Source organism: Bos javanicus, chromosome 28 (assembly GCF_032452875.1).
Source record: "Bos javanicus breed banteng chromosome 28, ARS-OSU_banteng_1.0, whole genome shotgun sequence".
Lineage (NCBI taxonomy): Eukaryota > Metazoa > Chordata > Mammalia > Artiodactyla > Bovidae > Bos > Bos javanicus.
Genome location: NC_083895.1, coordinates 8,657,582 through 8,684,670, shown reverse-complemented (window position 1 = coordinate 8,684,670; position 27,089 = coordinate 8,657,582). Strand labels below are relative to the sequence as shown.

At 41.6% G+C, this 27,089-nt stretch overlaps 1 protein-coding gene across 5 annotated transcripts in view; it reads left to right on the top strand.

Annotated features, from left to right (window-relative positions):
• TARBP1 (TAR (HIV-1) RNA binding protein 1) overlaps nt 1–23,579 on the top strand; it is a 65,477-nt gene extending 41,898 nt beyond the window's left edge. Inside the window, exons 15-30 of one of the 5 annotated variants that reach the window (XM_061404850.1) lie at nt 1,886–2,070; nt 2,771–3,032; nt 3,139–3,327; nt 4,679–4,860; nt 5,326–5,397; nt 6,679–6,799; nt 7,536–7,646; nt 8,326–8,475; nt 10,277–10,363; nt 13,088–13,284; nt 14,836–14,917; nt 16,895–17,066; nt 21,770–21,961; nt 22,146–22,270; nt 22,690–22,826; nt 23,172–23,579. In XM_061404850.1, coding sequence (XP_061260834.1) covers nt 1,886–2,070; nt 2,771–3,032; nt 3,139–3,327; nt 4,679–4,860; nt 5,326–5,397; nt 6,679–6,799; nt 7,536–7,646; nt 8,326–8,475; nt 10,277–10,363; nt 13,088–13,284; nt 14,836–14,917; nt 16,895–17,066; nt 21,770–21,961; nt 22,146–22,270; nt 22,690–22,826; nt 23,172–23,340 — 2,433 coding nt within the window. In that variant the 3' untranslated portion in view covers nt 23,341–23,579. Of the gene's footprint in view, nt 1–1,885; nt 2,071–2,770; nt 3,033–3,138; nt 3,328–4,678; nt 4,861–5,325; nt 5,398–6,678; nt 6,800–7,535; nt 7,647–8,325; nt 8,476–10,276; nt 10,364–13,087; nt 13,285–14,835; nt 14,918–15,127; nt 16,034–16,894; nt 17,067–21,769; nt 21,962–22,145; nt 22,271–22,689; nt 22,827–23,171 lie in introns of those variants that run through there. The other 4 variants (XR_009734188.1, XR_009734187.1, XM_061404851.1 and 1 more) reach the window with 4 other exon arrangements.
• The last annotated feature ends 3,510 nt before the right edge of the window (nt 23,580–27,089 follow it).

The following is a 27,089-nucleotide window of genomic DNA, read 5'->3' as shown; positions in this document are numbered from 1 at the left end:
GTAGATTCTGTTACTGTCGCCACAGTACAGCAGAGTAAACCAAGGTGTGGTGTGTGTCCACAGTCAGCTGGTGGTAAGTGCACAGTCAGGGTTCAGACCTAGGCTGTGCGGTTCATGAATCCAGCTCTTGTCAATAACTGCTGTGCTATGTCACCTTGCCAAAAGCAGAATACAGCTGACTGAGGGAATTGTGTATGTATGTGCAAGGAGCCTGGTTTTTTCCTTTTTAAATGAATGGATGTCTCTCTCTCTGTCTTTTTTTTTTGGCGGCACCATGTGGCATGTGGGTTCTTAGCTCCCTGACCAGGGATCAAACCTGTGCCCCCTACAGTGGGAGTGCAGAATCTTAACTGCTGTACAGCCAGGGAAGTCCCCCCACCTTTTGTTTTTAATTCTAGTTCAGCCAAACAGTTGAAATAAGACTCACTCATAGGAAAGTTGTATCCGAATTGTCTTTTAGTGTGAATTACTGAATTGCCATTGTTGTTGTTCAGTCACTAAGGTGTGTCTGACTCTTTGTGACGCCATGAACTGCAGCACACCAGGCTTCCCTATCCTTCACTATCTCCCTGACTTTGCTCAAACTCATGTCCATTGAGTCAGTGATGCCATCCAACCATCTCATCCTCTGTCTCCCCCTTCTCCTCTTGCCTTCATTCTTTCTCAGCATCAGGGTCTTTTCCAGTGAGTTGGCTCTTCGCATCAGGGAGCCAAAGTATTAGAGCTTGAGCGTCAGCCTCGGTCCTTTCAGTGAATATTCAGGGTTGATTTCCTTTAGACTGGTTTGATCTTGCTGTCCAAGGGACTCTCAAGAGTCTTCTCCAGCACTACAGTTCAAAAGCATCAGTTCTTTGGCGCTCAACCTTCTTTATGATCCAACCCTCACATCCGTACATGACTACTGGAAAAATTCATAGCTTTGACTGTGTGGACCTTTGTCAGCAAAGTGGTGTCTCTGCTTTTTAATATGCTGTCTAGGTTTGTCATAGCTTTCCTTCCAAAGAGCAAGCGTCTTCATTTTGTGGCTGCAGTCACTGTCCGCAATGATTTTGGAGCCCAAGAAAATAAAATCTGTCATTGTTTCCACTTTTTTCCCATCTATTTGCCATGAAGTGACGTCACTGGATGTCATGATTTTCATTTTTTGAAAGTTGGGTTTTAAAGCCAACTTTTTCACCCTCTTTCACCTTTTTCTAGAAGCTCTTTAGTTCCTCTTCACTTCTGCCTTTAAAGTGATATCATCTGCATATCTGAGGTTGTTGATATTTCTCCCTGCAATCTTGATTCCAGCTTGTGAATCATCCAGCCTGGCATTTTGAATGATGTACCCTGCATTATAAGTTAAATAAACAGGATGACAATATACAGCCTTGAGGTACTCCTTTTCCAATTTTGACCCAGTCTGTTGTTCCATGTCTGGTTCTAATTGTTGCTTCTTGTCCTGCATACAGGTTTCTTGGGGGACAGGAAAGGTGGTCTGGTATTCCCATCTCTTGAAGAATTTTCCACAGTTTGTTGTGATCCACACAGTCAAAGGCTTTAGCATAGTCAGTGAAGCAGTAGATGTTTTTCTGGAATTCCCTTGTTTTTTCTGTAATCCAGCAGATGTTGGTCATTTGATCTCTTGATTCCTCTGCCTTTTCTAAATCCAGCTTGTATATCTGGAAGTTCTCGGTTCACACACTGGTGAATTTTTATTCCCACTTTGTTTGTTCACCACCAGTTTGTACAGAAATGGTACAACCAAGTGGCGTATGTTGGATTTCCTTTGCTTTCCTCTGATATTCAGCAGCAGGCACCAAGCAGAAAAGGTGGGCATGAGATTCCGGCAGACTGGAATTCACGTCCGTACTGGTTACAAAAGGTTGTCCCATTTCCTCCCCAGGAGCCCACACTGGGTAGACAGATTCAGAGAGCCGTTAGCATGGCTGCCTTGGCCATGGTGTGTGAGGTCAGCCAGAAGCCAGAGCTACAGCTGGACTCTCTGGATGCGGGTGCCCCAGAAACGTTCATCTCATCACTGCAGCTCAATCAAACTCTGCAGAAGCCCCACACGGAGGAGGAGAGCAGGTACGTTCACCACTTGGACAGCAGCGTGTACACTAAAGGCTTCTTTTTGCTAATGTTTAAAAATCCACTTTTGTCTCGGTCATTGAGGTCATTAGTGGTCGCTCACCCTTACTTAAAGAATTATTTAAGCTTTGAGAACAGGCTTCATTCAGATGATAATATATTATCACATTATTTATCTCTATTACTGGAAACCCATTAATTTTTACGCATTTCCTTTTCAGTGAATCATTTAAAGTGAGTGAAAACACCTGCTTTCAGAGTAGTTAGGAAATTGAGTTTTCTGCGGTTTCCTTGTTCTTTGGTAGACAGAATAATTTAATAATGGCTGTTTAATTTCTCCCCTTGCCCACTCCAGTACTCTTGCCTGGAAAATCCCATGGACGGAGGAGCCTGGAGGGCTGCAGTCCATGGGGTCACTAAGAGTTGGACACGACTGAGCGACTTCACTTTCGCTTTTCACTTTCATGCATTGGAGAAGGAAATGGCACCCCACTCCAGTGTTCTTGCCTGGAGAATCCCAGGGACAGGGGAGCCTGGTGGGCTGCCGTCTATGGGGTCGCACAGAGTCGGACACGAGTGAAGCGACTTAGCAGCAGCAGTAGCAGCAGCTTGTAAGGATAGTGTACTACTACATGCAAAAGAAATTGAGACAGACCTAAGGAAGGATGGGGTTTGTGACTTGACTTTTTTGTCTCAGTTTTTTTGAAGAGTCATCATCTTCCCAAGGATGGGGGAAAATAGCGGCACAATATATTCATGATCAGTGGGTCTGCCTCTCTTTCTTGTTGAGAAAATGTCACACCCTTATACCAGCCTCAGAGGGTGAAATTCTGGAACCCACTCTACCTGCTGTTCCAATGGCAGTAAGGACTTTGCAGTCTGCACTGGAAGCCCTCACAGTTCTTCCTTCTGAGCAGGTCTTACCTGTGTTCCATTGTATGAAAATCTTGGTTCCCAAGGTAAGATATAGTGAGACATAAATTGAAGAATAACCATTGGAACAGACATCAGTTTCTGAAATTGTGATAAATCGTGTGTTTCTTTCTTTTTATTTTCCCCTACCAGCTTCTGACCACCTCTGAATCACTCTGCATAGAATCTTTTGACATGGCATGGAAAATCATAGCCTCTTTAAGCAACACTCAGCTGATATTCTGGTCTAATTTTAAAGCTTTTGTTCAGTTTGTTTTTGATCCCAAAGTTCTTACCATCGCTGCGAAAATCAAGGGCCAGGCATATTTCAAAATAAAAGAGGTAACTTTTTAAAAATTGAGATGAAAACGCCCATAGGATTTAGCATCTTAACCGTTTTCAGGTGTACTGTTTTTCAGTTGTGTTAACTTTATTTGCATAGCTGTGACAGATCCCGAGAATGTTCTCATCTTGTGGAACTGAATCTCTGTCCCGTTAAACATCTCCCCCTTCCATCCCTCCCCACACGCCCCTGGCAAGCCACCATTCTACTTTTGGTTTCCATGAATCTAATCACTTTAGAGAAAAGAGGGAACTTTTTGTTTTCATTTTAATTTGTGTAGCCTGTAGCACATGAGGAAGAGGAGAGGTATATTTGTAACTCCATATTAGTTTGTTGTTATTTTTTCATTCAGTCAGTAAATATTTTGAATCTCTTTTAGTGTCATACGTAAGAACAAGAAAATCTGTTAGATGTAAAGGAGTAGGTGCAAAATGGTAGCCCGTGCACCATATCTGCCTTCCAAATAATTTGGTTCATCTAATCAAGTTAAAAAATTTTAAATAGTTGCCAGCTTTTAAGAATTGGGAAATTTGCACAAAAATCTCTATTCCTTCTTCTCTTGGAAAATTGCATGATTGGCCAGCCCTGGTCATGTCTACATGAGAGCAGCAGCTGGGTGTTGCCTAGTACTTGACTCACCCAGGTGGGCACACCCTTTCTGCTGCTTCACGCCAACCTCGGCTTGATTTCTTCTGGACCCTGAGGGCAAATCCAGGTGCCATTTGTCAGTGCGTCTGTGCCTTTGCTTTTCTCGCACAAAGAAATATTTTTTTGAATATAACCTTATTGAAAGGTCTTTCTGGTTTCTGGAGCCATCTGTGTTTACAATCACTGATGCACAGGAGGGGACACGAGGCAATGGGACTGCATCGTGCCCGGGATGCACATACACTCCCGATCCAGAGGGGCCGATGGGAAATAAGTCTGTATATTGCCCTGCCGTCACTGTGCCGCCTCTGTCCTTTCCTGCCACACAGTGCACACTCAGAGATGGTGGCTTCTTTTGCTTTGGGGACAGGGAAGCCTTGGCAAGTGTAAAGAAAACTGAACATGTCAAGGGTGAGGTGTTTCTTCTGCCTTTCATTCTATTTACTTTGGACAGTTGTTCCTCTGGGAAAGTTCTGGGTGAAATCAGTATCAATAACACTTACTTTTAGTATTAAGAAATGAAAAATTAGAATTCTGTGATTGGTTTTCATCTTTCAAACGATAAAGTTTTTAATTTTTTAGACTATGATTATGTTGAAACTATCATTTGAAGCCATTCAAGTAACAAGTTTTGGCAACACAGATTAAAAAAAAAAAACTTGATTGATCAAATGATAAAGTAACTATTGTATTTTATTCCAGGTTATGTACAGGATAATTGAAATGTCTGCTATAAAAACTGGAGTCTTCAATATACTGATAAGTTATTGCTGCAGATCTTGGGTAGTTTCTGCTTCAAATGTGTCTTTATCAATTGCTAAAAATTACAGTGAACTTGTCCTTGAGGCATGTATATTTGGAACCATGTTTCGGCGTGATCAAAGGTAAAAGGTGCCATTATTGCAGCCTCTCATAATTTTTTATATTAAGTATCTATTTGGGTAGAATTGTGCCTTTATATTAGCGGAGAAGGCAGTGGCACCCCACTCCAGTACTCTTGCCTGGAAAGTCTCATGGATGGATAAGCCTGGTGGGCTGCAGTCCATAGGGTCGCTAAGAGTCGGACACGACTGAGCGACTTCACTTTCACTTTTCACTTTCATGCATTGGAGAAGAAAATGGCAACCCACTCCAGTGTTCTTGCCTGGAGAATCCCAGGGACGAGGGAGCCTGGCAGGCTGCCGTCTATGAGGTCGCACAGAGGCAGACACGACTGAAGCGACTTAGCCGCAGCAGCAGTGCCTTTATATTAAGATTTTCAATTAGAAAAATATTACTTAACTTTTTATTTGGGACTTTAATTTTTTTCCTCTAAAACTTGTTCTTTGTTGCATGTTTTTTATGGAAAGACTTATTCAGGATGTACAGACGTTCATAGAAAATCTTGGACATGAGTGCGCAGCAAATGTTGTTATTGAAAAGTAAGTGTGGTGGGTCTTCCCATCTTGCTATAATTGGAATATTCAAAATGTAACATATGAGAGATATTCTGTGTAAGATATTGCATGAGCCTTCACAATTGTTAGAAATTATATTCCCTTACTAATATATTTTCTTCAGATCTGTCACTGTTTACTGAAATTTGATAAACTTAAAAATTAGTGCAGAAGTCCAGCATAAATAAGAAAATAACTATGGGAAGCATACAATCCCTATTCCCTTCTTTCTCTGGGTGGAAGATTGATCATCAGAGCACAAGTTTATTCTTTTTTGGTTAAAAATCACTATTTAACAGTCCCTATGCTCACGCAAAAATAAAACTAGTTGAAATAGACTCTAAACTTTTGATGTCTGGGATAAACCAATGATCTAACGCTGAAATCATTGAGGTTTTTAAAAAGTTTTTATTTTCTCATGTAATTTTCAAAACTGTGTGTGTGTAGGTGTTTATAAATAGTATTGTCATGAGTTTAGAGTTTAGGACAATAAATGATAATTGTGTCTAGTTACCAAACGTGTTAATTATTCTGAGAGTCATACCTGTGTTTTAAACCGTCTGCCACTCTTCATTAAATATATACATTTGTCATTGCTCATTGTCTTAATTAATTTTTTGTTTTCTTGGCTGCCTTAGTATAACAATAAGTAAAATTTTTCAGTTGATGGTTCCAAAATATTTTGATTTCTACTAGACAGGCATAGTTAATTTAAAATAACACTTGTTCACATTATAACAGTTTTAATGGACTTGGAAATGCTCACTAAGAATTTCAGTGAGTTTATCTTTCCACATTTGGATACTGAAAATGCTGGGCTGCTCAGCACACAGTGCTTCCTGAGTTTGCCGTTCACTTAGAGACGTGCATTCATAGCACACAGTGAGAACAGCATGATGCTGATGTGCATTCTGGCCTCTGGGCAGGAGGTGTCTGTGGTCCTCCAGGAGCCGTGTCATGAGCTGCGATCTCTTTTGTCCACAGACAAGATATTATTGACCCAGTATCAGTGTGTGCATTGTTTTACCAGAAGTCTGGGTAAATTTGGGTTCTTTCAGACTTTTTGTACAGGCACTCCTGTTAATGCATTTTGTTTATCTTCCACTGTCTATCCTAAATTTACATTTATCCTAAATGTTTATCCTAAATTGTCATTAAATATGAAGCTACTTAAAGTTTTGATATTTCAAAACTAACATCTTACATGTTTTTTTTTTTTAAATTTTGAAGATGTATTAACATCATCTATCATTTTATATATTTTAGTACCAAAAGAGAAGACCATTATGTGAGAATTTGTGCTGTCAAATTCCTGTGTTTATTAGATGGCTCAAATATGTCTCATAAGTTGTTTATGGAAGATCTTGCAATCAAGCTATTGGATAAAGTAAATATGCTTTGTTTTACCTTTAAGTATTTTAACTTACTTAAAGCACTGGCAGTGACATAGCAAAAGGAAACGTAGCATTTGACTGGGTTTAGGCAAAACGGACCATTAAAGCAGGAGAGGGCTCTGATGGCGCAGAAGGGCTCGCTGCTGCGCTTCTCCCGTGTCCGGTGTTGCCCTCACCTGTTCATTTACTCCTGTCTTAGTGCTGTTTGCGTCACAGTGCAGGTCCCATTTTTCCAGACGTACGTAGTCAAAGGGCCTGGAGGACCCCACGGACAGAAGAGCCTGGCGGGCTACAGTCCACGGGGTCGCAAAGAGTCAGACACGACTAAGCAACTAACGCTTTCGCTTTCAGTGTGTGGCTAACATCTCAGGCTCTTCTCGCCCACGTGACCCCCCACCTCCCCTAACTGGGCACGAGGAGAGAGAAGGACATTTCCAAGTACTTTTCAGATTAAGCACAGGTGTATGGTTCCTTTTCTAATTTTAAAAGAAGTTTAAAAAAAACAAAAGTGGGTAAATACATTGTTTTGAAAGGAAACTTTAAAAAATATCATAAGAAAAAATAAAAAGTGTCATAAGAAAGTGTCTTTTTTATCCTTCTACCTTTCAAATAATAGGCTCCTATGCCCAGTTTATACCTTTTAAACTTGAAGTTGTCATTGATTTTGTTTTCATTACAGATTCAGTGGATAGTTTAACATTGATCCCTCCCTCCCTCCCTCCCTCCCAGGATGAACTGGTGTCCAAATCAAGAACTCGATACTATGTCAACTCTCAACAACACAGAGTGAAAAACCGAATTTGGCAGATTCTGCTTGTACTTTTCCCCAAATTTGATCAGGTATAACGTTAAGTATATTTGTACCTCTAAGCATAATGTTTTCATATGGAACCTGTTATATGCTTCTTTAAAACTGAGAAAGTAAGCTGCTTAAAATAGGTATTTCAGTTCTTAAAGTTATTCAGAAGTTTTTAAATAGAATATTAAGACAGTTAGGTGTCATGGAAGTAAATTGGAAACTGATTTAAATGGTCCCACTTAATATATTCTTCCATTAGTATTTTATTATAATATTTTAACATATATTTATGCCACAATAAAACTTTAAGCTGTGTTTTTTTTTTTTTAATAGTGACTGTTTCTTAATTAAAATTAATAGCCATTCACAATGGTTAGGACTTCAGATTTTCACTACTGTGGCCTGGATTTAATCCCTGTTCAGGAAACTGAGATCCCACAACCCACGCAGCATGGCCAAAAAAAATATTAATAGCCATTTCCAAGTTGATAAGACACTAGATTTGAATTGTTCCCATCACAAAAAAAGAAATTATTATGTGACATGATAGAGGCATTAGCTAATGGTCTGCTAATGACCATTAGCAGATAGTCATACTGTGGTAAATAAATGCATTGCATCAACATTCTGTAAACCTTCCCCTTGTTATATGTTAATTATAGCTCAAATTTTAAAATTAATAATGATAACAGTTTAATTTGTCAACTTTATTTTTCTCAGAATTTCTTGAATAAGATTATTGACAAGATTTTCCAGGCTGGCTTCATCAATAATCAGGCATCCATAAAATATTTTATAGAATGGATTATTATACTGATTCTTCATAAATTCCCTCAATTTCTTCCGAAGTTCTGGAACTGCTTTTCTTATGTAAGTAGAGGAATTGTTTTCATGTTTTTTAAATGAAAAAAGATTTGGCCTATGTTGGGAGATTGCTTCACTTTATAGATTTTTTCCGTTGCCCTGCCCCTAATATACTGACATCCTAAATTGTGTTCGCAGGATTTGAATTAATTTAGGAGACAGAAAGCTCTGGCATTTATCTTGAGTAGAGCATAATTTTTATTTGAGAGTTTTTCTATTCCAATGAAACAAAGATGGAAAAGGCTTCTGTTATTAAAACATGTGGGAAATAGGTGCCTTCTATATTTTTATTTACCGAGCAGTGTCTTTGTTTGATCTTAGAGATAAGAACGATGAGTCTGCCTTCTATACACAGTCTCTCCTTAACCAAATGATTTCTCATCCCCTGTTGGTAATGATGCTGAGCTGCTCATTCCTCTCCTGTAACCACCTATCGACTGTTTTTCCTGGTTATGCCAGGCTGGGTGATTCTGCATGTGGTGTCTGTTGGGCTGGGGACTGCAAACGGCTTCTTCCCCCATGTGTTTTCACTTCGGCCGCAGTCGTGGGGCCAGCCGAGGTGCCAGGCACCGCTCTCTCAGCATGTCTCCGGCTGGGAGGCCAGACCTCTCTCTGGTGCACAAGGTTCCAAGAATGAGCATTTCTGGAGGATGCGTCTCGGTGTTCTCACGCTCCCCCGGCCTCTGATCACATCCTGCTTTCTGATGGCTCATCAGCCCAGAGCAGATGCATGACCAAGCCCCCAGCCTGGGGAGGGTCTGGGTTAGGGCATGAGTGTGGGGAAGCTTGTTTCACTGGGGACCCCTAGGAGACTGAGTAGCCCTCTCATCACCTGAGTACCTTTCCTCCTCATCACCAGGCTGTTTTACCATGCTCCAGCCTGAAATGGTCTTCTTTTTCATCTCTGCCTGCATAGCAAAGTTTTCCAGATTGAAGTTCACATGTGCTTTGTGTCTTTTCTTAAAGGAAGCCATCTCCCTGGGTACTTTGGATCTCCTTAGTGTGGGTTTTTGAAGCACAGAAATAGTTCTTGTTATAATGGGAATTTTAATTTATTGTTTGATTGGATTTTATCTTTCTTCCCCATAAGACTCTAATCTCCATGAAGGCAAGAATCTTACCTATTTTCCTTTTCCCCTCTTTCTGCAACAGTTACTGGTCCATGGAAGACATTCAGTAACTACTTGTTACATAAAGGGATTATTAATCATCAAATGTTCCTCTTGGAGCAGTTTCTGAACTGTAGTGTCTATAGTCTGCAGTCTACCTGGCGTTCATCAGTTTTTCTTAAAAATAATGTGTAATTCCAAATCACTTACCGAGAAGGTTTCCAAATTCGGGGTTAACACTTTTACAAGCAGTTTTTCCTCGTGACTTTTTAAAGCGCCTGCACAGTCCCGTGTTTCACCTTTGCTGCCCCCCCTCCGCTTGGGGACCTTTGCCTCCCGTTTGCCTGTGTCTTTGTTTGTCGTCTTCATTTACACTTGTTCCCTTTCCTTCCTGCTTCCCATGCCACACCCCACCCTTCCGACTCTGCAGAGCTCACCCTCACCTCCGCCCTTGCTTAACGCTTGGTGGAGTGTCTGGTGCCCTTGTGTCTGCTGAGGGTTGCGCTGTGGGCATTTGGCTTTAGGTCATTCCTGTCCTTTATTTGCTTGTGCTCGTCTGTTCCCCCTCTAAGCTGTGGCTGCATCAGAGAGGAGCTGGCCTCTCATCACCAACCCCATGGCATCCATCCTGGTGCCTTGAGGGACGTGGGTTCACTGCAGCTGTGAATGACGGTTTGGTGTATCTGATGTATTTTCAGGGTGAAGAAAACCTTAAAACAAGCATTTGTACATTTTTATCAGTTTTGTCACACTTGGACGTCATTACTGAAACCATCCTGGAAAAGGTGAGTATCGATTGTCTATAAGAAGAGCTCAGGCTTGACCATCAGAATAGAATTTATATATCTGTATGAACTTTTTGCATGTGGCGTATTCCTTGTGTGTTTTGCAGCTTCTCTGCTTCCACCCTCCCACTAATGACAGATGCGCTTTGACACAGAGGCATACTAAGGTGTCGCCCACAGGCACACACACACTGAGGTCTGCCTCAGCACATGTTAATGGGCAGCTTGTAATGATAGGGTTCTTAATTTTATATAAGCATTTGTGTAAAATTATTTAAATAAGACTTCCCTCATTATATGTAACTGTTCTTTAGCCAGTGGAGTTACTTAACACATGCTTGTACAAAGAAACTTATGGTCAGAGTATTTACAAGCCATTGTGTTCTTGAAGGTTTATATGAAATGCTGTCATTACTCAAAGTGTGAAGGCCAGCTCTTCCATCTTTCTCAGGTTTAGAGCATCTTCCCTAGATAAGTAGAGATCCCAGCTAATTCCGGTTCATCACTGTGGCAACTGTGAAAAATTCAGGGAAGCCTGCCAGGAAGATTGAAAGCTGGCTTACAGCTCAACATTCAGAAAACTAAGATCATGACATCCGGTCCCACCACTTCATGGCAAATAGATGGGGAAACAATGCAAACAGTGAGAGACTTTATTGTTTGGGCTCTAAAATCACTGTAGATGGTGACTGCTGCCATGAAATTAAAGACTCTTGCTCCTTGGAAGAAAAGCTATGACCAACCTAGACAGCACGTTAAAAAGCAGAGACATTACTTTGCCCACAAAGGTTTGTCTAGTGAAAGTTACGGTTTTTCCAGTGGTCATGTATGGATGTGACAGTTGAACTATAAAGAAAGCTGAGTGCCAAAGAATTGATGCTTTTGAACTGTGGTGTGTTGGAGAAGACTCTTGAGAGTCCCTTGGACTGCAAGGAGATCCAACCAGTCCATCCTAAAGGAAATCAGTCCTGAATATTCACTGAAGGACTGATGCTGAAGCTGAAAATGCAATACTTTGGCCACTTGATGCGAAGAACTGACTCATTGAAAAACACCCTGATGCTTGAAAGATTGAAGGTGGGAGGAGAAGGGGATGACAGAGGATGAGATGGTTGGATGGTATCACTGACTCAATGGACATGAGTTTAAGTAAGCTCCAGGAGTTGGTGATGTACAGGGAAGCCTGGCGTGCTGCAGTCCATGGGGTCCAAAGAGTCGGACATGACTGAGCAACTGAACTAACTAACTAAGATTTAGAGCAGGATTCTGTATTATTGAATCTGCAGAGAATGCACTGCAGTGTTGTAAACTCTGGGGGAAAATACAGTTGACCCTCAGTCTACACAGGAATTAGGGGCACTGACCCACTGCCCAGTGGCAGATCAGCACACAGCTTTACAGTCACCATAATACAGGGTTACTCACCTGTATCTGCAGATTCAACCAACTGCTGATCAGGTAGCACTGTAGTAAGCATTTAGTGAAAAAATCCATGTGTAAGTGGACCTGCATAGTTCAGACCCCTTGTTGTTCAACAGTCAACTGTCTGAAATAAATATTGTGTAGGTTTGAAAGTGAGGTAAAAATATTCTGGGAATACGTTTCCTAGACTTTTTTCAAAGTCTTGGTCTTTAACACAGTCACAGTCAAATTTGTGGTTAACCTTTTTTCATCAGTCTTAAGCCAGACCTGTCTCCCCAACACATTTTAACCTGAAAAACCATCATAATATCTTAAAATCAATGGTGTGTTACAGTGTCTGGCAGCCAGATGGCAGTCATGTGAAAATTTATGCTAACACCTTCTGGTAAGAGTAAGGAACGCTAGCATCAGATACTGTCCTGTGTTATCTTTCTGCTTTAAATATGTGCAGGGAAGAGATTTGCTTACAGTCTGTTGAGGGAAATAAGATAGACAAAAAACTGCACTGTTGCCGGGCTGTTAGCCAGGTGCAGCCAGGAGCGTTTTCCGGTGAGCCATTTAGTAGGAACATTAAGGTAGCTCCTGATATTTTATCAGATGTTTGACTCCATCTGGCTTCCACATTATTTCACATCACTTCCTTTGCCATTCAGTATCTATTGAACTGTGTGGTTTTACAGATTAGGGACTATTATTGGGTAAAATCTCTGGGCTGTGAAGATGGAAAAATCTGTGAATTCACTAAAAAAGACTATAGCAAAGTTTAAGTTATCTTACTATTCTTCTCCCCACTTCTTAATTTTCCTGCCACCAATCAATGTTATGTGGGTCCAAAGTCACCATTAGGGAAAACGGTGGTTCAGACCAAAGACCAGGGGAAACAGCACTTTGATGGGATAGCTTGCCTTAGAAGTAGTTTCAGGTTCACCTGAAGTAGAGCTCTTGAAGAATATGTCTAACTTTTTCAGCCCATGGTGAGGTAATAAGTGAGGGAGACTGTTTAAATATGGGTTATATTACAGTTAGCATGAAAGTGCTTTGTTCAGGTTGACCTTGGTACTGGAGTGTGGGGGAAATGTGTGGCAGCATCATAAATAAGAACTGAGGAGCTGGGAGGATCCTTTCCTTCTTGAGGAAAGGGCCAGGCCAGTGTATCTCTAACCTGTCTGAGAATGATGATGCAAAGCCCGTGAAAGATAATTACTGTGTAGCATTTTCACCATCTGTAACCTTGTTTTTGGTCCTACAGTAGAGGGTCAAATGGTCCTGGTTTATACATGAAGAATGATTCTTTCTTTTCAGAAACTAATTCTGAAGCAAGCCCTTACTATCGTGCTGCAGTGGTGCTTCAATCACAATTTTAGCATTCGACTGTATGCGTTAGTCGCTCTTAAGAAAATCTGGAGCATGTGTAAGGGGTTACACATTGAAGAACTTGCGGCTTTAACTTCTGTTATTGAATCCAGTCTGAGTCAAGTGGAAAACATGCACGGAGCAGGGTAAGCAGGCCTTGTCCTTTCCCCTGGCCAGCAGACCATGTGGAGAGGTGTCGGGGGTGCCCAGCCAAGGAGTCAGGCGTCCCTGGTCCAGCAGAGCATGGGGAGAGGCGTCGGGGGTGCCCAGCCAAGGAGTCGGGGGTGCCTGGTCCAGCAGAGAGTGTGGAGAGGTGTCGGGGTGCCCGGCCACAGCAGCTTGTCTTAAGCATATAACCGGCTGAGGTGTGTAGAGCCCGGGTCAGGGAGCATTTAAGCCGCTCACTGTTTGATGTGCAGTTTAATTACAGTTCTAAGTGCCATCAGCTCCATCATTGACTTTTTTTGGCCTTTTTAACTCTTGGTCTTTATCTTGAGCTGTTTCTCTTCAGTGCAGCTGAATGTTAGCATCCTCTACTGTCAAAGAACCACTGAGAAGCAGCATGATCTGACTTCAAAGCTATGTGCTTGTCACCCCTCCAGTGTCCCCGCTAAAGCTGGGAGCTTCTCCTTTTTCTTTTCTAAGAGAACTTCTTGGTGCCCCAAACAAAATCCTACTCACATGCTTGATATCAAAGAGATAAAACACTGCTGTGGTGGATGGAGTTGGGAGGGGTGCACAGCGCAGAGCAGAACCCCGGGGATGGGAGCTTGGACACGTACTGGGGTGTTGTCCCTTGAAGAGGCTTTGGAAAGCCAAGGGGCAAAGCCAGCAGCTGTGTAAGGAGGGGGCTGATCTCCCATCTCAGATCTCCTGTTTGTTACCCCACTGGTGTTGAGGCCTGGTCGTCAGTGACAGGAGGGACTGGAACTCAGGGGTGAAGAAGGCACATTGGTGGGAGCGGAGAAGGCGTCTTGAAATTCCTGCTTTAGCTTGGGGTTTGTTGATCATGAATTTAACCCAAAACCTTCTGGTGGCCATGTTTTATCATTTTTTTCCTACCTCTTTTGCCTTTTCAGCCTTGTCAGAGTTTTGGTTTTTTGTTGTATTGTGTGTGTGCTTGTTAAAGTTAAGAAAGTAAACCCTTGTATTACTTCTGTTTGCCTTAACACTGCTACTGTTTGGCTGTGTGCCATGAATCTTCAGAGTAGAAAAAGTGACCTATGTAATGATTTTTTCTCCTGGAACAAAAATTTAAAAGCCTCTATGGCCAGAGGGGGATGTAAGACTCCCAGCCTAGATTTCTTACACAGTTCCCTTTAAGGATTCTTTTTCCCCCGGCATGTGAGGTGTACCTGTGGTAGCTATCATGCGATTTTCTAATCCACTGACCACCATCTCTTTGAGGAAGCAGAGACCTGGTTTTCATTCTTGTTGAATCGTTGTTGTAGGACTGGGAGAGAGGTGTTTAATTTCTTTGTCTGTTTTTCAGTTTTTATTTCAAAATATCGCATTTAGGATCAGCTGTTAAAAGACTTCAGTCTTGAAGATAGAGGTGTACAAATCTTGGGGCGAAATTCACAGATTTTCTACACATTCTAAATTCCGAAGTGCCTGCTTAAAAGACCTAACTGGTTTTCACTCTTACCGGAGGCGATTCACTAGTTCTGTTCCTCAGACGTGTTTTTAACCCTTAGGAGCGCGAAGAAGAACTGGCAACGCATCCAGGAGCATTTTTTTTTCACAGCATTCCACCCGCTGAAGGATTACTGTATGGAGGTGAGCAGAGAAGAGCGTGTGTGAATTTTCTCCCTTGTATGATGAGGTTAACCGTCCCTGCAGCCGTCCTTACATAATAACCGTCCCTGCAGCACCGCCTTCACGTCGTAAAGCTCTCAGTGTACTTTGTCACCGTGTGCAGATGGCTTGCTCGCGCTCCGCTCTTGAGCAGTGAAAATTGGCTAGTCATTTTCACTTTCTGTTTCTCAGGCAGTGTCTGGCTTGTAAACACTGGAAGGGGGAATATTTAACTCTGAACAGAAATCTGTTCTGACATTAAAAGGAAATGAGTGAAAACATTTGTGCAGGTGAGATTTGTTGTATGAAGCCCATTGTTATGAAAGATCAAAAAGATCTACTCTTTTAAGTGCGTATTTTAGGTTCTGGATGATTGAAATTGTATAGCAGATGATCTATCACCTCACTGATCATAATAGATAATGTGCTTACGTAATTTTAAGAACCATAAACTTATTTATTACAGTTAGCATGTGAAATTAACAATATAGAGATTATTAAAATGTATGTAAATGATTACTACTTTCTTCCTTTTTCAACTGTAATTATCATGTTTTGCCTTTGATTTTTAACTTTGTGACCTAAATTTAAATACACACACACACACACACACACACAACCTGGGACCTTTCCTCTAAGGAACTTGGAAGTATCAGTAACTTAAGCTACTGTGCATAAGAGTTGTTGTTGCTGTTGGGTTATTTTTGTGTGTGGATTACTAATAAGCTGGCCTTTTAAAAAAGAAATATAGAGATTTGTTTATTGTGAGATATTCATCATAGAACATTATTGTGTGGTTTCTGTTGCTTAATTGCAAAAATTATTTAGGAGTTTTCAAATATTTTAACATGCTCTGTTCTATGTCCTTTAGCACCCAGAATGCTTTGTTTGACATCTTTCTGAAGGACTCTTAATAACTCTGTAGTGCTAAGTCAGCCTTTTCTATTCACTTCTCCAGCAGGAGTAAGTCCCTTGCTTCCCCTCTTCCTTCATCCTGACTTTGACTGCCTCACCCTCATATATTTAATATATTTTATTGTCCATTAATTATATGAATCATAACCGTGTACGTGTAAATAAAATAGTGGCTCATGAGAACTCTTGTCTGTTTATGCATTTGGAGCTATACTTAGTAGCTGCTTAATAAACACTTAGCTGCATCCAAGCCAGTTAAAGTTTGCATGAATATTGTTAACAAAGAAACCGTATTCACTCTAAAAGCTTTTATGAAGACTTGCACAATGTTAGAAGTTTGTTATTTCATTTTTAAATTGCCTGTTGTGCTTCTGCTTCTTACGCGCCTTGTCACCTTTGAGGATTTCTGGATCTCACTTTTCTTGTGGTAGGTAAGAAAGGGGAAGGAGGATTGTTATGTAATGAATGAATAACTGCTGTTTACAAATCACTTCCATGTGCTGTTTTAACCTGATTTTACCCTCATTTTATCAATGAGGAAGTTGAAGCTAAGAAAGGCTAATGGCCTATCTGACATCACACAGCTAAGATACAGCTGATGCAAATCCGGAGTCCAAATCTGTATAGTGACAGTGAGGGTAAAGATCTGGCATCACAGGACCTTGAATTTGTTTGCTTATGGAGGTATTTGTTTGTCGATAAACAGTATGTATCCAAATACCTTCCAACACTAATGCCGGTTAGTTCCCACACACTTTTTTCTTGTGTTAACGGCATGGTATGTAGTACATACAGTAAGAAATACTGGAGCGGAAGATCTGCCTGCTCTCAAGGATTTCCAAATCAATCCCTTAATTTCTTAGAGAAGATAATAAGTTTAGATAAGACAATTGCTATAAGATTTAAATGAAAGTATGTAATCTGACCAGACATAGTTTGGGAGGATATATCAGTAATAATAAGTGGTACTTTAAACATTTTATCATGTATTTCTTTATTATTTTTAAGGGGCAAAAATTTTAGATTTTACAATTCTCCTTTCAGACGATATTTTACACCCTTCCACGCCTCTCCGGCCTTACTGAGGATGAATGGATTGCCATTGGTAAATTTACCAGGTTCACTGACATTCCTCTAGGTGCAGGGTTTCAGTGGTACCTTTCTACAACTCATCTGTGTGAACTAAAGCCAGGTGACTGGTCCCAGCAGGACGCAGGTAAGCATTTTTGTTATCTTTTCCCCCTGTTGCCTGATTGCCTGATTTATGTTACTCAGAAATGATAGTTGGTCACTTTTTCATTGATGTGCTGACCTCAGCTCCCCCTGTGAGAGAAAAGACAGAGAGTGTGGTGTCACTCTGACTAGTACTTCTGTTCTAGTTTTAGAAGTACAGTATTATTCATTCATTTACTTTTTAGAAGTAGGCTTTTAAAATTATTTATTATTATTATTTTTGGCTTCACTGGGTCTTCGTTGCGGCACTCAGGCTTTCTCTCTAGTTGTGACTCACGGAGCTTAGGTGTCCAGAGGCGTGTGGTATCTTAGTTCCCCAACCTGGGATCAGACCCATGTCCTCTGCATTAGAGGGTGGATTCTTAACTGCTGGACCCCCAGGGAAGTCCCCTGACTAGTACTTTAATCTAGCCAATGTCAGTTGGTTTTGCTCTTCAAAGCCAAAGAGAGCCTTATCTGCTTTACTATGTAAAGCTAAAGTCTTCTCTCTTCTTTGCCTTCTACTATATATTTCTGAAAAAAAGAGATTTTTTTTTTTTTAAGGGCCAAATTAATCAGTCTCTTTTCTCGTCCCTTTTGGGAATGAAGCCGAGCTCTGCGTCCCGTTCTCTGGCTGGACATCACTTACTCTTACATCTTCGCCTAGGCTCCAGCCCTCAGCCACGCCCCACTTCTCTGCAGCTTTCTCTAGGACCTGCCTTTCCCTGTTCACCTCCTGCTCCTTCTTCCCCTCGGTCAGGCTTGCCCTCCCAAAACCTAGGATCAAGTCCTCCACCCATTTTTAAAACCACAGTAAACCTTAAGAGATGTGTAGTAATGATCTGTGTTCTCAGAATTTCTGTCACTCACATTGTCCTCTTCACTTCCCCTAACCCAGGACCATCCCTGCAGCTTCTTTCAGAAAAGCAGAAATTGTCTGCATCTACTTCTGTACCATACCTGACTTTATGTAGCATTTATTTGCTTGTTTCCTGCTATCCTGATTTTCCTCCTCAGTCTGACTTTTCTTCCGCTCCTTGAGCTCTCCCACTTGTCCCTTAAATTTATACTTCTCTGAAATTTGAGTGTTTTTAAGCATCTCTTGGATAACATGTTAAAAGTGCAGATTCTTGAGTCCTGCCCTTAGATTTTAACTCTGGAGGACAGTTCTGGGAATGTGCATTGTTTAATCAAATACCGTGGATGTTCATGAATGCATTTTAATACTATCACCTTAAATTTATTTACTCAGTCTACAAAGATTTACTGATTGCCTGCTACAGGCTGAAAGTTAAGACAAAGGCCATGCCTTCAGGGCACTAATTCCTGCTTGAGCATTGCTGCTACTGCTAAGTCGCTTCAGTCGTGTCCAACTCTGTGCAACCCCATAGACAGCAGCCCACCAGGCTCCCCTGTCCCTGGGATTCTCCAGGCAAGAACACTGGAGTGGGTTGCCATTTCCTTCTCCAATGCATGAAAGTGAAAAGTGAAAGTGAAGTCGCTCAGTCGTGTCCGACTCTTAGTGACCCCATGGACTTCAGCCTACCGGGCTCCTCCATCCATGGGATTTTCCAGGCAAGAGTACTGGAGTGGGGTGCCATCGCACACAAATGGATAAGATGCCATAGCAAAAAAGTACTGTGGAGACAATAAAGCAGAGTAAAGAAATGGTGTGACAGAGGATTAAAAAGACCTTTTTCAGGCTTCCCTCATAGCTCAGTCAGTAAAGAATCTACCTGCAAGGCAGGAGACCCGGGTTCTATTCCTGGGTCTGGAAGATCCCCTGGAGAAGGAAATGGCAATCCACTCCAACATTCTTGACTGGAAAATCCCATGGACAGGGGAGCCTGGGGGGCTACAGTCCATGGGGTTGCAAGAGTCCCACACAACTTAGTGACTAAACCACCACCAAGGAGCTGAAGTTGAGCAGAGGCAGACAGGAAGTGGGAACAACTGAGGCAAAGCCTGGAGGAAGAGCTTCCCTAAAATAGAGATCAGCACATGTGAAGATCTGTGGGCAAAAGACTGGCGACAAGAGCCATTTCTGTGTGGAAGGGACAGCCTGCTGGGAAGGAGAGAAGGGAGCAACAGCACCTCCTGACGTCTGATTCGAGTTCCACTGTGGAGAGGGATGAGGAGTTACTGAATGGGGAAAGCCTGCAGAGGTCTTTCTGTTTGTTTGTTTTGGGTAAAGAGAGATATTGCAACATGATTTCTATGTTGTTGTTCAGTTGCTAAGTCATATCCCACTCTTGGCAACCCCCAGGCTTCCCTGTCCATCACTGTCTCCTGGAGTTTGCTCAAACTCATGTCCATTTAGTCGGTGATGCCATCCAACCATCTCATCCTCTGTCGTCCCCTTCTCCTGCCTTCAATCTTTCCCAGCATCAGGGTCTTTTCCAATGAGTCACATCAGGTGGCCAAAGTATTGGAGCTTCAGCATCAGTCCTTTCAGTGAATATTCAGAGTTGATTTTCTTTAGGACTGACTGGTTTGATCTCCTTGCAGTCCATGGGACTCTCAGGAGTCTTCTCCAGCACCACAATTCGAAAGCATCAGTTCTTTAGCGCTCAGCCTTCTTTATGGTCCAGCTCACATATCCGTACATGACTGCTGGAAAAAAACCATAGCTTTGACTGTGTGGACCTCTGTTGGCAAAGTGATGTCTCTGCTTTTTAATATGCTGTCTAGGTTTATCATAGCTTTTCTTCCAAGGAGCAAGCGTCTTTTAATTTCATGGCTGCCGTCACCATCTGCAGTGGTTTTGGAGCCTGAGAAAATAAAATCTGTCACTGTTTCCATTTTTTCCCCATCTATTTGCTATGAAGTGATGGGACCAAATGCCATATTCTTAGTTTTTGAATGTTGAGTTTTAAGCCAGCTTTTTCACTCTCTTTCACCTTCATCAAGAGGGTTTTTAGTTCCTCTTCTCTTTCTGTGCTGAAACTTAAATGCTAGGATCCCCTGGGTGCCTTCATTTTTTCTTCCCATTCTGTTTGCTCTCCTTGCACATTTTTTACTTTTTTTTTACAGCTGGAAACCACCACCTGTGTAACTGCACCTTTCAGGTCTTTGTCTCTCCCAGCCTCTTTCCTAAGCCTGCTGGATGCTTACACCAGCTCTTCTATAAGGTCTTTAAACTCAGTATCCAAACCCACATTAGCTTTCCACCCAGAGGCTCCTCCTCAGTGTTCCCTTTCTGTCAGTGGGGTTGCTTGCTCTCACAGAAGTCATTCTTTTCCTGTTGTCCCTTGCCATGTCTATCCGTTATAAGAGCTTGGCAACTCTGCCTTTCCTCTTCAGCCCCTCTCGCATTGTTTATTTGAGACTTTTTGTCTTTGCTGGGCTAGTGCAAAAGACGCTCAATGGTTTTCCATCCCCAGCTTCTCCTCCTCCACATCACTTTTGAGGATTTTTCTAAAACACAAAACCAGTACTGTTAACCTCTTCTTAAAACCCTGTACTGCCTCCTGTCTATATGATAAATTCTTTATCATTATACACAACGTCCTTAGGACCGGGTCTGAGTCACGTGCCTCCATCAGTTGACTGCTGTGAGAGCGCAGTCAAACTGAAAGTGCCGCCGCCGCCCGAGCCCTGTCCTACCGCAGCCTGCGTGTGCGCATTCCATGTCCGCAGCCTGCACTGCCCTTCCCATGCTCTGCTCCGCAGACTAACTCTCCCTCCCTTGAGCCCTCCTGGGTCTGGCTCTTTGCCCTCCCCCAGCGTTAGTAACGCCTCCCTGTGTGAGCACACCATCAGTATAGGACTGCATCACCGTCCTGTTCAGGTCTCTTCTGTCCCCAGGAACCTCAGTGCCCCCGTCTGCTCAGTCAGGTTCAGAGTGGGACAGGGTTGAGGAAGAGCCTGGAAGGAGGATCTCAGTCCTGAACACACAGTTAGACAGGTCAGTGTGTTCTGTGTGCTCAGCGAGTTGGTGAAGAGATAATTGTTTCAAAGAATAGTCCTTATTTTAGAAAAGGGCCCCCAAGTACTAGTAAAATAAGATAAAAGCTGTTTATGTTGTTTTCTGGAATACAGTATTCCTACAGAAAATTCTAATCTAATAACACTGTTTGCAAAATACAGCATTGTTTTCTGTATATCTAAGAAAAAATGCTACCAAACTATGATGTGGGCCTTATGGATTCTAAGATGCTTCCAAATTTTGGGTATGCTAACATGGAAAAAATGTGCATCTTTTATTTTCACAAATTGTTGTATTTTGCTTAGTAGAGTTGAATTTGAATATTTGCAACTATTTCTGAAAATGGCAATTGTATCTGAATCCAGCTAAAGTTCTTTAGTTAGAAATCTCATTTTAAACTGTTCATTTAAGCTCTTAAAAAGTATATATAAGACTTTACTGGAGGTCTAGTGGTTAAGAATCCTCCTGCCAATGCAGGGGACACGGGTTTGATCCCTGATCCAGGAAGCTCTCACGAGCCCCGGTGCCTGCACCACGGCTCCTGAGCCTTCGCTCTAGAGCCTGAGAGCCACAGCTACTGAAGCCCGCGCAGTTTGGAGCCCGTGCACCGCAGCGGAGAGTAGCCCCTGCTCAGCACAACCAGAGAAAGCCTGTGTGTAGCAACCAAAGTACCCAGCACAGCCAAAAGCAAATAAAATAAATCTTATCTCTATATACACACACACGTATATATATGCATGTAAATAAACAGAGGTTTATATTTTCTTTTTCCTTCCCAGGTTCCAACTCAGGTGAAGCAGATAACCAGTCAGAGTGGACTGATGTTCAGAAGAAGATTATCCCGTGGAAGAACCATGTTCCAGACTTTGACCTGGAGCTGGTATTTCAGGATCGTGCTGCCAAACTTGGAAAGTCAATCAGCAGACTGATTGTAGTGGCCTCACTCATTGATAAGCCAACCAATTTAGGAGGTAAAATGGCAGTTTTCCAGGGGGCTTGCTTACGGTCTTTTGATCCTGAAAATCTATACTCAACCCAGTGCCATCTGGGGCCTCCTGTCCACATTCCACCTTCTCCGGGAGCTTCAGAGGAACGCCCGGGTCCTGGTGGGCTTGGCCCTGGACTGGCAGCAGTATCCCTGCTTGTCCCGTGCAGGGCTGTGCCGGACCTGTGAGGTGTTCGGGGCCGCGGCGCTGGTCATGGGCAGCCTTCAGTGTGTCAGAGACAAGCAGTTTCAGCACCTCAGTGTTTCAGCAGAACAGTGGCTTCCTTTAGTGGAGGTGGGTGGAAAGTGCATGATTATTAAAATTTTCATTCACCAGACTCTTTCTAGTACTCTGTCTTCACCTGTCCATCCTTTTGCAGTAGTCCAGCCTGTCATATTTTAAAAATAATACTAAAAAGTAAAATACAGCCCACTCTGTTCTCCCATTCTTTTTTTTATCTCTCACACTATTATATTTTTAGAAATCATCAATAATGTAGACTTTTTAGTAAAATGTGTCCTGTTGTAACTCACTCTGGTTTTATAAATGTATGTGATGTTGGGAGCATTCTTTTTTATAGTGTATAATTCTGTCTTTTTCCTGTTAACAAATTTCAGTTTCATCAGAAGTTTGTTTTTTTTTTTTTTTTACTGCTTTTACTCCCAGCAGGGCTGTAAATGAACGATTTAATATTCTGCTCTTTTTAAACTAAGGTAAAACCACCTCAGCTGATTGATTATCTACAACAGAAAAAGGCAGAAGGTTACACCATCGTGGGTGTGGAACAGACTGCCAAAAGTTTAGACCTAACCCGGTACTGTTTCCCTGAGAAGTCTTTACTCTTGTTGGGGTAAGAACTTTGTCTTGAGTCTCTGTCTTGAAAATGTTTCATAAGATTTACAATTTTACCTGGGCTCCTGGTTCTACACCCACACCCGACTTCTGACTTCAAGGTTTATGAAAAGCGCCACCCTCCACCCCCACCCCCCAGGTTTTCCTTTTACTTTACCTGTTGGGGATGGTCCGGTGAACACAGAATCAACCCATAAACCTTGTTACACTCTTATTTTTCTGGTACCATAGACTTTTGTTTCATTTTGTTAACCTGTCTCTTCCAGTAATATCCAGGATGTCTAAGAAAAAAAATTGTTTTTTACAAGAAAACTAACCTTTCTCTTCCATTTCTCTTCATCAGCAACGAACGTGAAGGGATTCCAGCGAATCTGATCCAGCAGCTGGACGTGTGCGTGGAGATTCCTCAGCAGGGCATCATCCGCTCCCTCAACGTCCACGTGAGTGGGGCGCTGCTGATCTGGGAGTACACCAGGCAGCAGCTGCTGAAGCAGGGGGTCTCCACGGCCTGACGCCTGCGCCTCACCTGAGACGGGTTGTTGTCGGTGCTGCTGACATGTTTTAAAACTACCCGGACTCATGAGATAGATTCTGAAATCGACTGGGATAGTTTGTCTTTTTTATTCACAGTTTAATGCCAAAACTTTGTCATGTGCCTTAACTACATTACTATATATGTTGTCCCCTTTAATAAACCTTTTTAGCTAAGTTGTATTGCTTCTTTAATAAAATATTTTAATTGTGGAAATAATGAGTTTTAGAAAGATCTTTTCTTTCCTAGAAACTAGTACTGTCAGAAATGTGGATTATGGTGGGAGAAGGCAGGATTAAGGCCGCTGCAGTTATCTATGAATACTGTTTCCTTGCCAGGAGGAAGCACAGGGGCTGGGGCTGTGGGGTGGGAAGAAAGTTTTCCCCATGAGGAAGTCACTGGCCTCCTGCTGCTGCTTTGTATCCATTTCTCAGGGAGGAAATGTGCTTGGCAAGGTGTCAACCAGTGTTCCTGTAAAGTTCGTGATTTATTTTTAAAGCCATGAAATAGGCCATCAGTTCAGTTCAGCCGCTCAGTCGTGTCCGACTCTTGGTGACCCCATGTACTGCAGCACGCCAGGCTCCCTGTCTGTCACCAACTCCGGAGTTTACTCAAACTCATGTCCATTGACTCAGTGATGCCATCCAACCATCTCATCCTCTATTGTTCCCTTCTCCCGCCTTCAGTCTTTCCCAGCATCAGGGTCTTTTCTTGTGAATCAGTTCTTCGCATCAGGTGGCCCAAGTATTAGTTTCAGTTTCAGCATCAGTCCTTCCAATGAATATTCAGGACTGATTTCCTTTGAATGGACTGGTTGGATCTCCTTGCAGTCCAAGGGACCTCAAGAGTCTTCAACACCACAGTTCAAAAGTATCAATTCTTTGGCACTCAACTTTCTTTATAGTCCAATTCTCACGTCCATACATGACTACTGGAAAAACCATAGCTTTGACTAGAAGGACCTTTGTTGGAAAGTAATGTCTCTGCTTTTTAATATGCTTGGTTTAATAAGGTTGGTCATAACTTTTCTTCCAAGGAGCAAGCATCTTTTAATTTCATGGCTGCAGTCACCATCTGCAGTGATTTTGGAGCCCCCCAAAATAAAGTCTCTCACTGTTTCCATTGTTTCCCCATCTATTTGCCATAATCATTCAGATAAAGTTTTTAGGGAATTTTCCTCTGTCACCTTTCCTCTGTCACCTCAGGGTTCAAATAATGACTAGATAGTAGTCTGTATTCTCAGTGTTTCTACAAGGACCCAGAGGAGGTGACTTACTCTTGCTCATTGTTACCAAAAGTAAGACTGGAACCCTCAAGTGTTGATTTTCTGTTTCTATTCTTCAGAGGGTTTTGTTATTAGGATTACTTTATTATTTAATGGTAACTATCACCTTCCAGCAGTGAACATAATCATTGTCTGGGTCGGTTTAAATAATATTTAGACTTCAGAATCTGTTACCTGTATATATGCTTTTCTTCTGCAGCTTTATTAAAACAATTTTTGTTTTGCATTAGAGTTGCAAAGATAGTACACATGCACTTCACCCAGATACCTCTAATAGGATCTTACATAACCATAGACATTCATCAAAACTAAGAAATTAACATTGATAATGGTGCTGTTGACTAAGCAAACGATTCTGACCCATGTCCAGGTTTCCTGTTTAGCACTGATCCTTTTTCTGTCCCAGGAGCACTGGCCTTGGCATCCTGGATACTGTATTGGTTCTACGCCATAGTCTCCTCCAATGTCTGACCAAGTTACGTGGGTCAGTTCCTTTCTTAGCCATTCCTTTCAGTGAGTTTATGTCATATATTTGTAATAGTTAGACTGATTTATCAGTCTTCATTCCAAACTAGAATTCTCCCAAAGTCCTATTGGATTTTAGTGTGCACAAAGTCACTCTTATATAACTTGTGGGTTCTGACAAGTGCACACCTCAATGCCATACAAAGCAGCTTCCACACCTAAAACTTCCTTTGTGACCCCTTCAGAGGCAGCCTCCTTCTCCACCAGCCATGAATACCAGTTCTGTTTCCCTGTGTCTTCGTCAGCACTTGGTACCATCAATGTTTTTAAGCCGTTCTAATAGGTATGTAGTCATAAACTGTTATGGCTTTAGTTTGCATTACTCTACAAATAATAGGGAGTGTCTTCATAGTATTATTTATAACACTGAATAGATTCCTGAAAACACACAATTTGCCCATTTTTTAAACTTGGGTGATTTTTTAAAATAAGCGTTCAATATTCTAGATACAAATTCTCTATATTTATGACTTGCAAATATTCTCTCCCAGTTTGTAATTTATCTTTTCATTCTCTTAATAGTGTCTTTCACAGAGCAGAAATTTTTAATATTGATAAAGTCCAACTTAGCTTTATTTCCTCTTATGGATTGTGCTTTTGAGGTCATCATCTAAAAATTCACTTCCAAACCCAAAATCATGTAGACTTTCTCTATACTTTCTTCTGTTAGTTTTATATTTGACATTTAAGTCTGTGCTCTATTTTGAGGTTTTTTTGTATCTATTTAACAAAGTGCAGTTTGTTCCGGCGTTCATTTTACTGTGCGTGGACACCCCCTTTCCCCCTTGTCCAAGCTCCGTTGACTGCGTCTGTGTGGCTGTACTTCTGGACTCTCTTCTGTTCTGTAACCATGTGTCTATCCTGCCAATACCATATTGTCCTTAATTACTGGAGCTTTACAGCATTAAAATCATTTAATATGAACCTTCCAATTTTGTTCTTTTCAGAATTATTTTGCCTTTCCATACAAATTTTAGAATCAGCTTGTCAGTATATACCAAAAATCCTGAGATTTTTACTGGGGTTAATTTGAACCCATAGAATAAACTGGGGAGAATTTAACAGTTCCTTAACAACACTGAATCTTCTAATTCATGAACACAGTACCTCTCCAATTAAGTTGTTCTCTGATTTCAATGTTTTTTAGTTCTGAGGATGTAGGTCCTACACATACTGTTAGATTATATCTAAGTATTCCTTTGTTTTTTTAGTGCTATTGTAAATGGTGTATTTTAAGTTTTAGATTCCAGTTTTTCATGGTGGTATACACAAATATGATTTTCTTTTGTATATTGACCTTGTTTCCTGCCACCTTTCTAAGATTCACTCACTAATTCTAGGTGCTTTTTTTGTAGGTTCTTTGGTATATTCTATAGAGATAATCATATTGTCCATGAATAGAGCCAGTTTTATTTCTTCTTTCTTTCCCATTTGTATGCTTTTTTTTGTCTTAACTGAAGTAGCTGGGAATCCAATACAGTGTTGAATAGGACAAGTGGGGACATTTTTACCTTGTTGCTGATTTTAGGGAAAAAGCATTCATTGTCTTGTTGTTTAGTAACCAAGTCATGTCTAACTCTGCAACCCCATGGATTGCAGCCCACCGGGCTCCTCTGTCCATGAGATTTCCCAGGCAACAATACTGGAGTGGGTAGCCGTTTCCCTCAGGGGATCTTCCCAACTCAGGGATCAAATCCGCATCTCTGCACTGGGAGCAGGATTCTTTACCCCCGAGTCACCTGGGAAGCCATTCATTGTCTTATCGTTAACTATATTAGCTGTAAGGCTCTTTTGTAGATGGTCTTGATTATATTACCTGTATATCTGAAGTTGAACCTTCAATTCCTCATTTTTTGGTGGCTGTATTAAAATGCTAACTCCCAGGACAATGGAAATCTATCTACTTTTTTCAGTATATA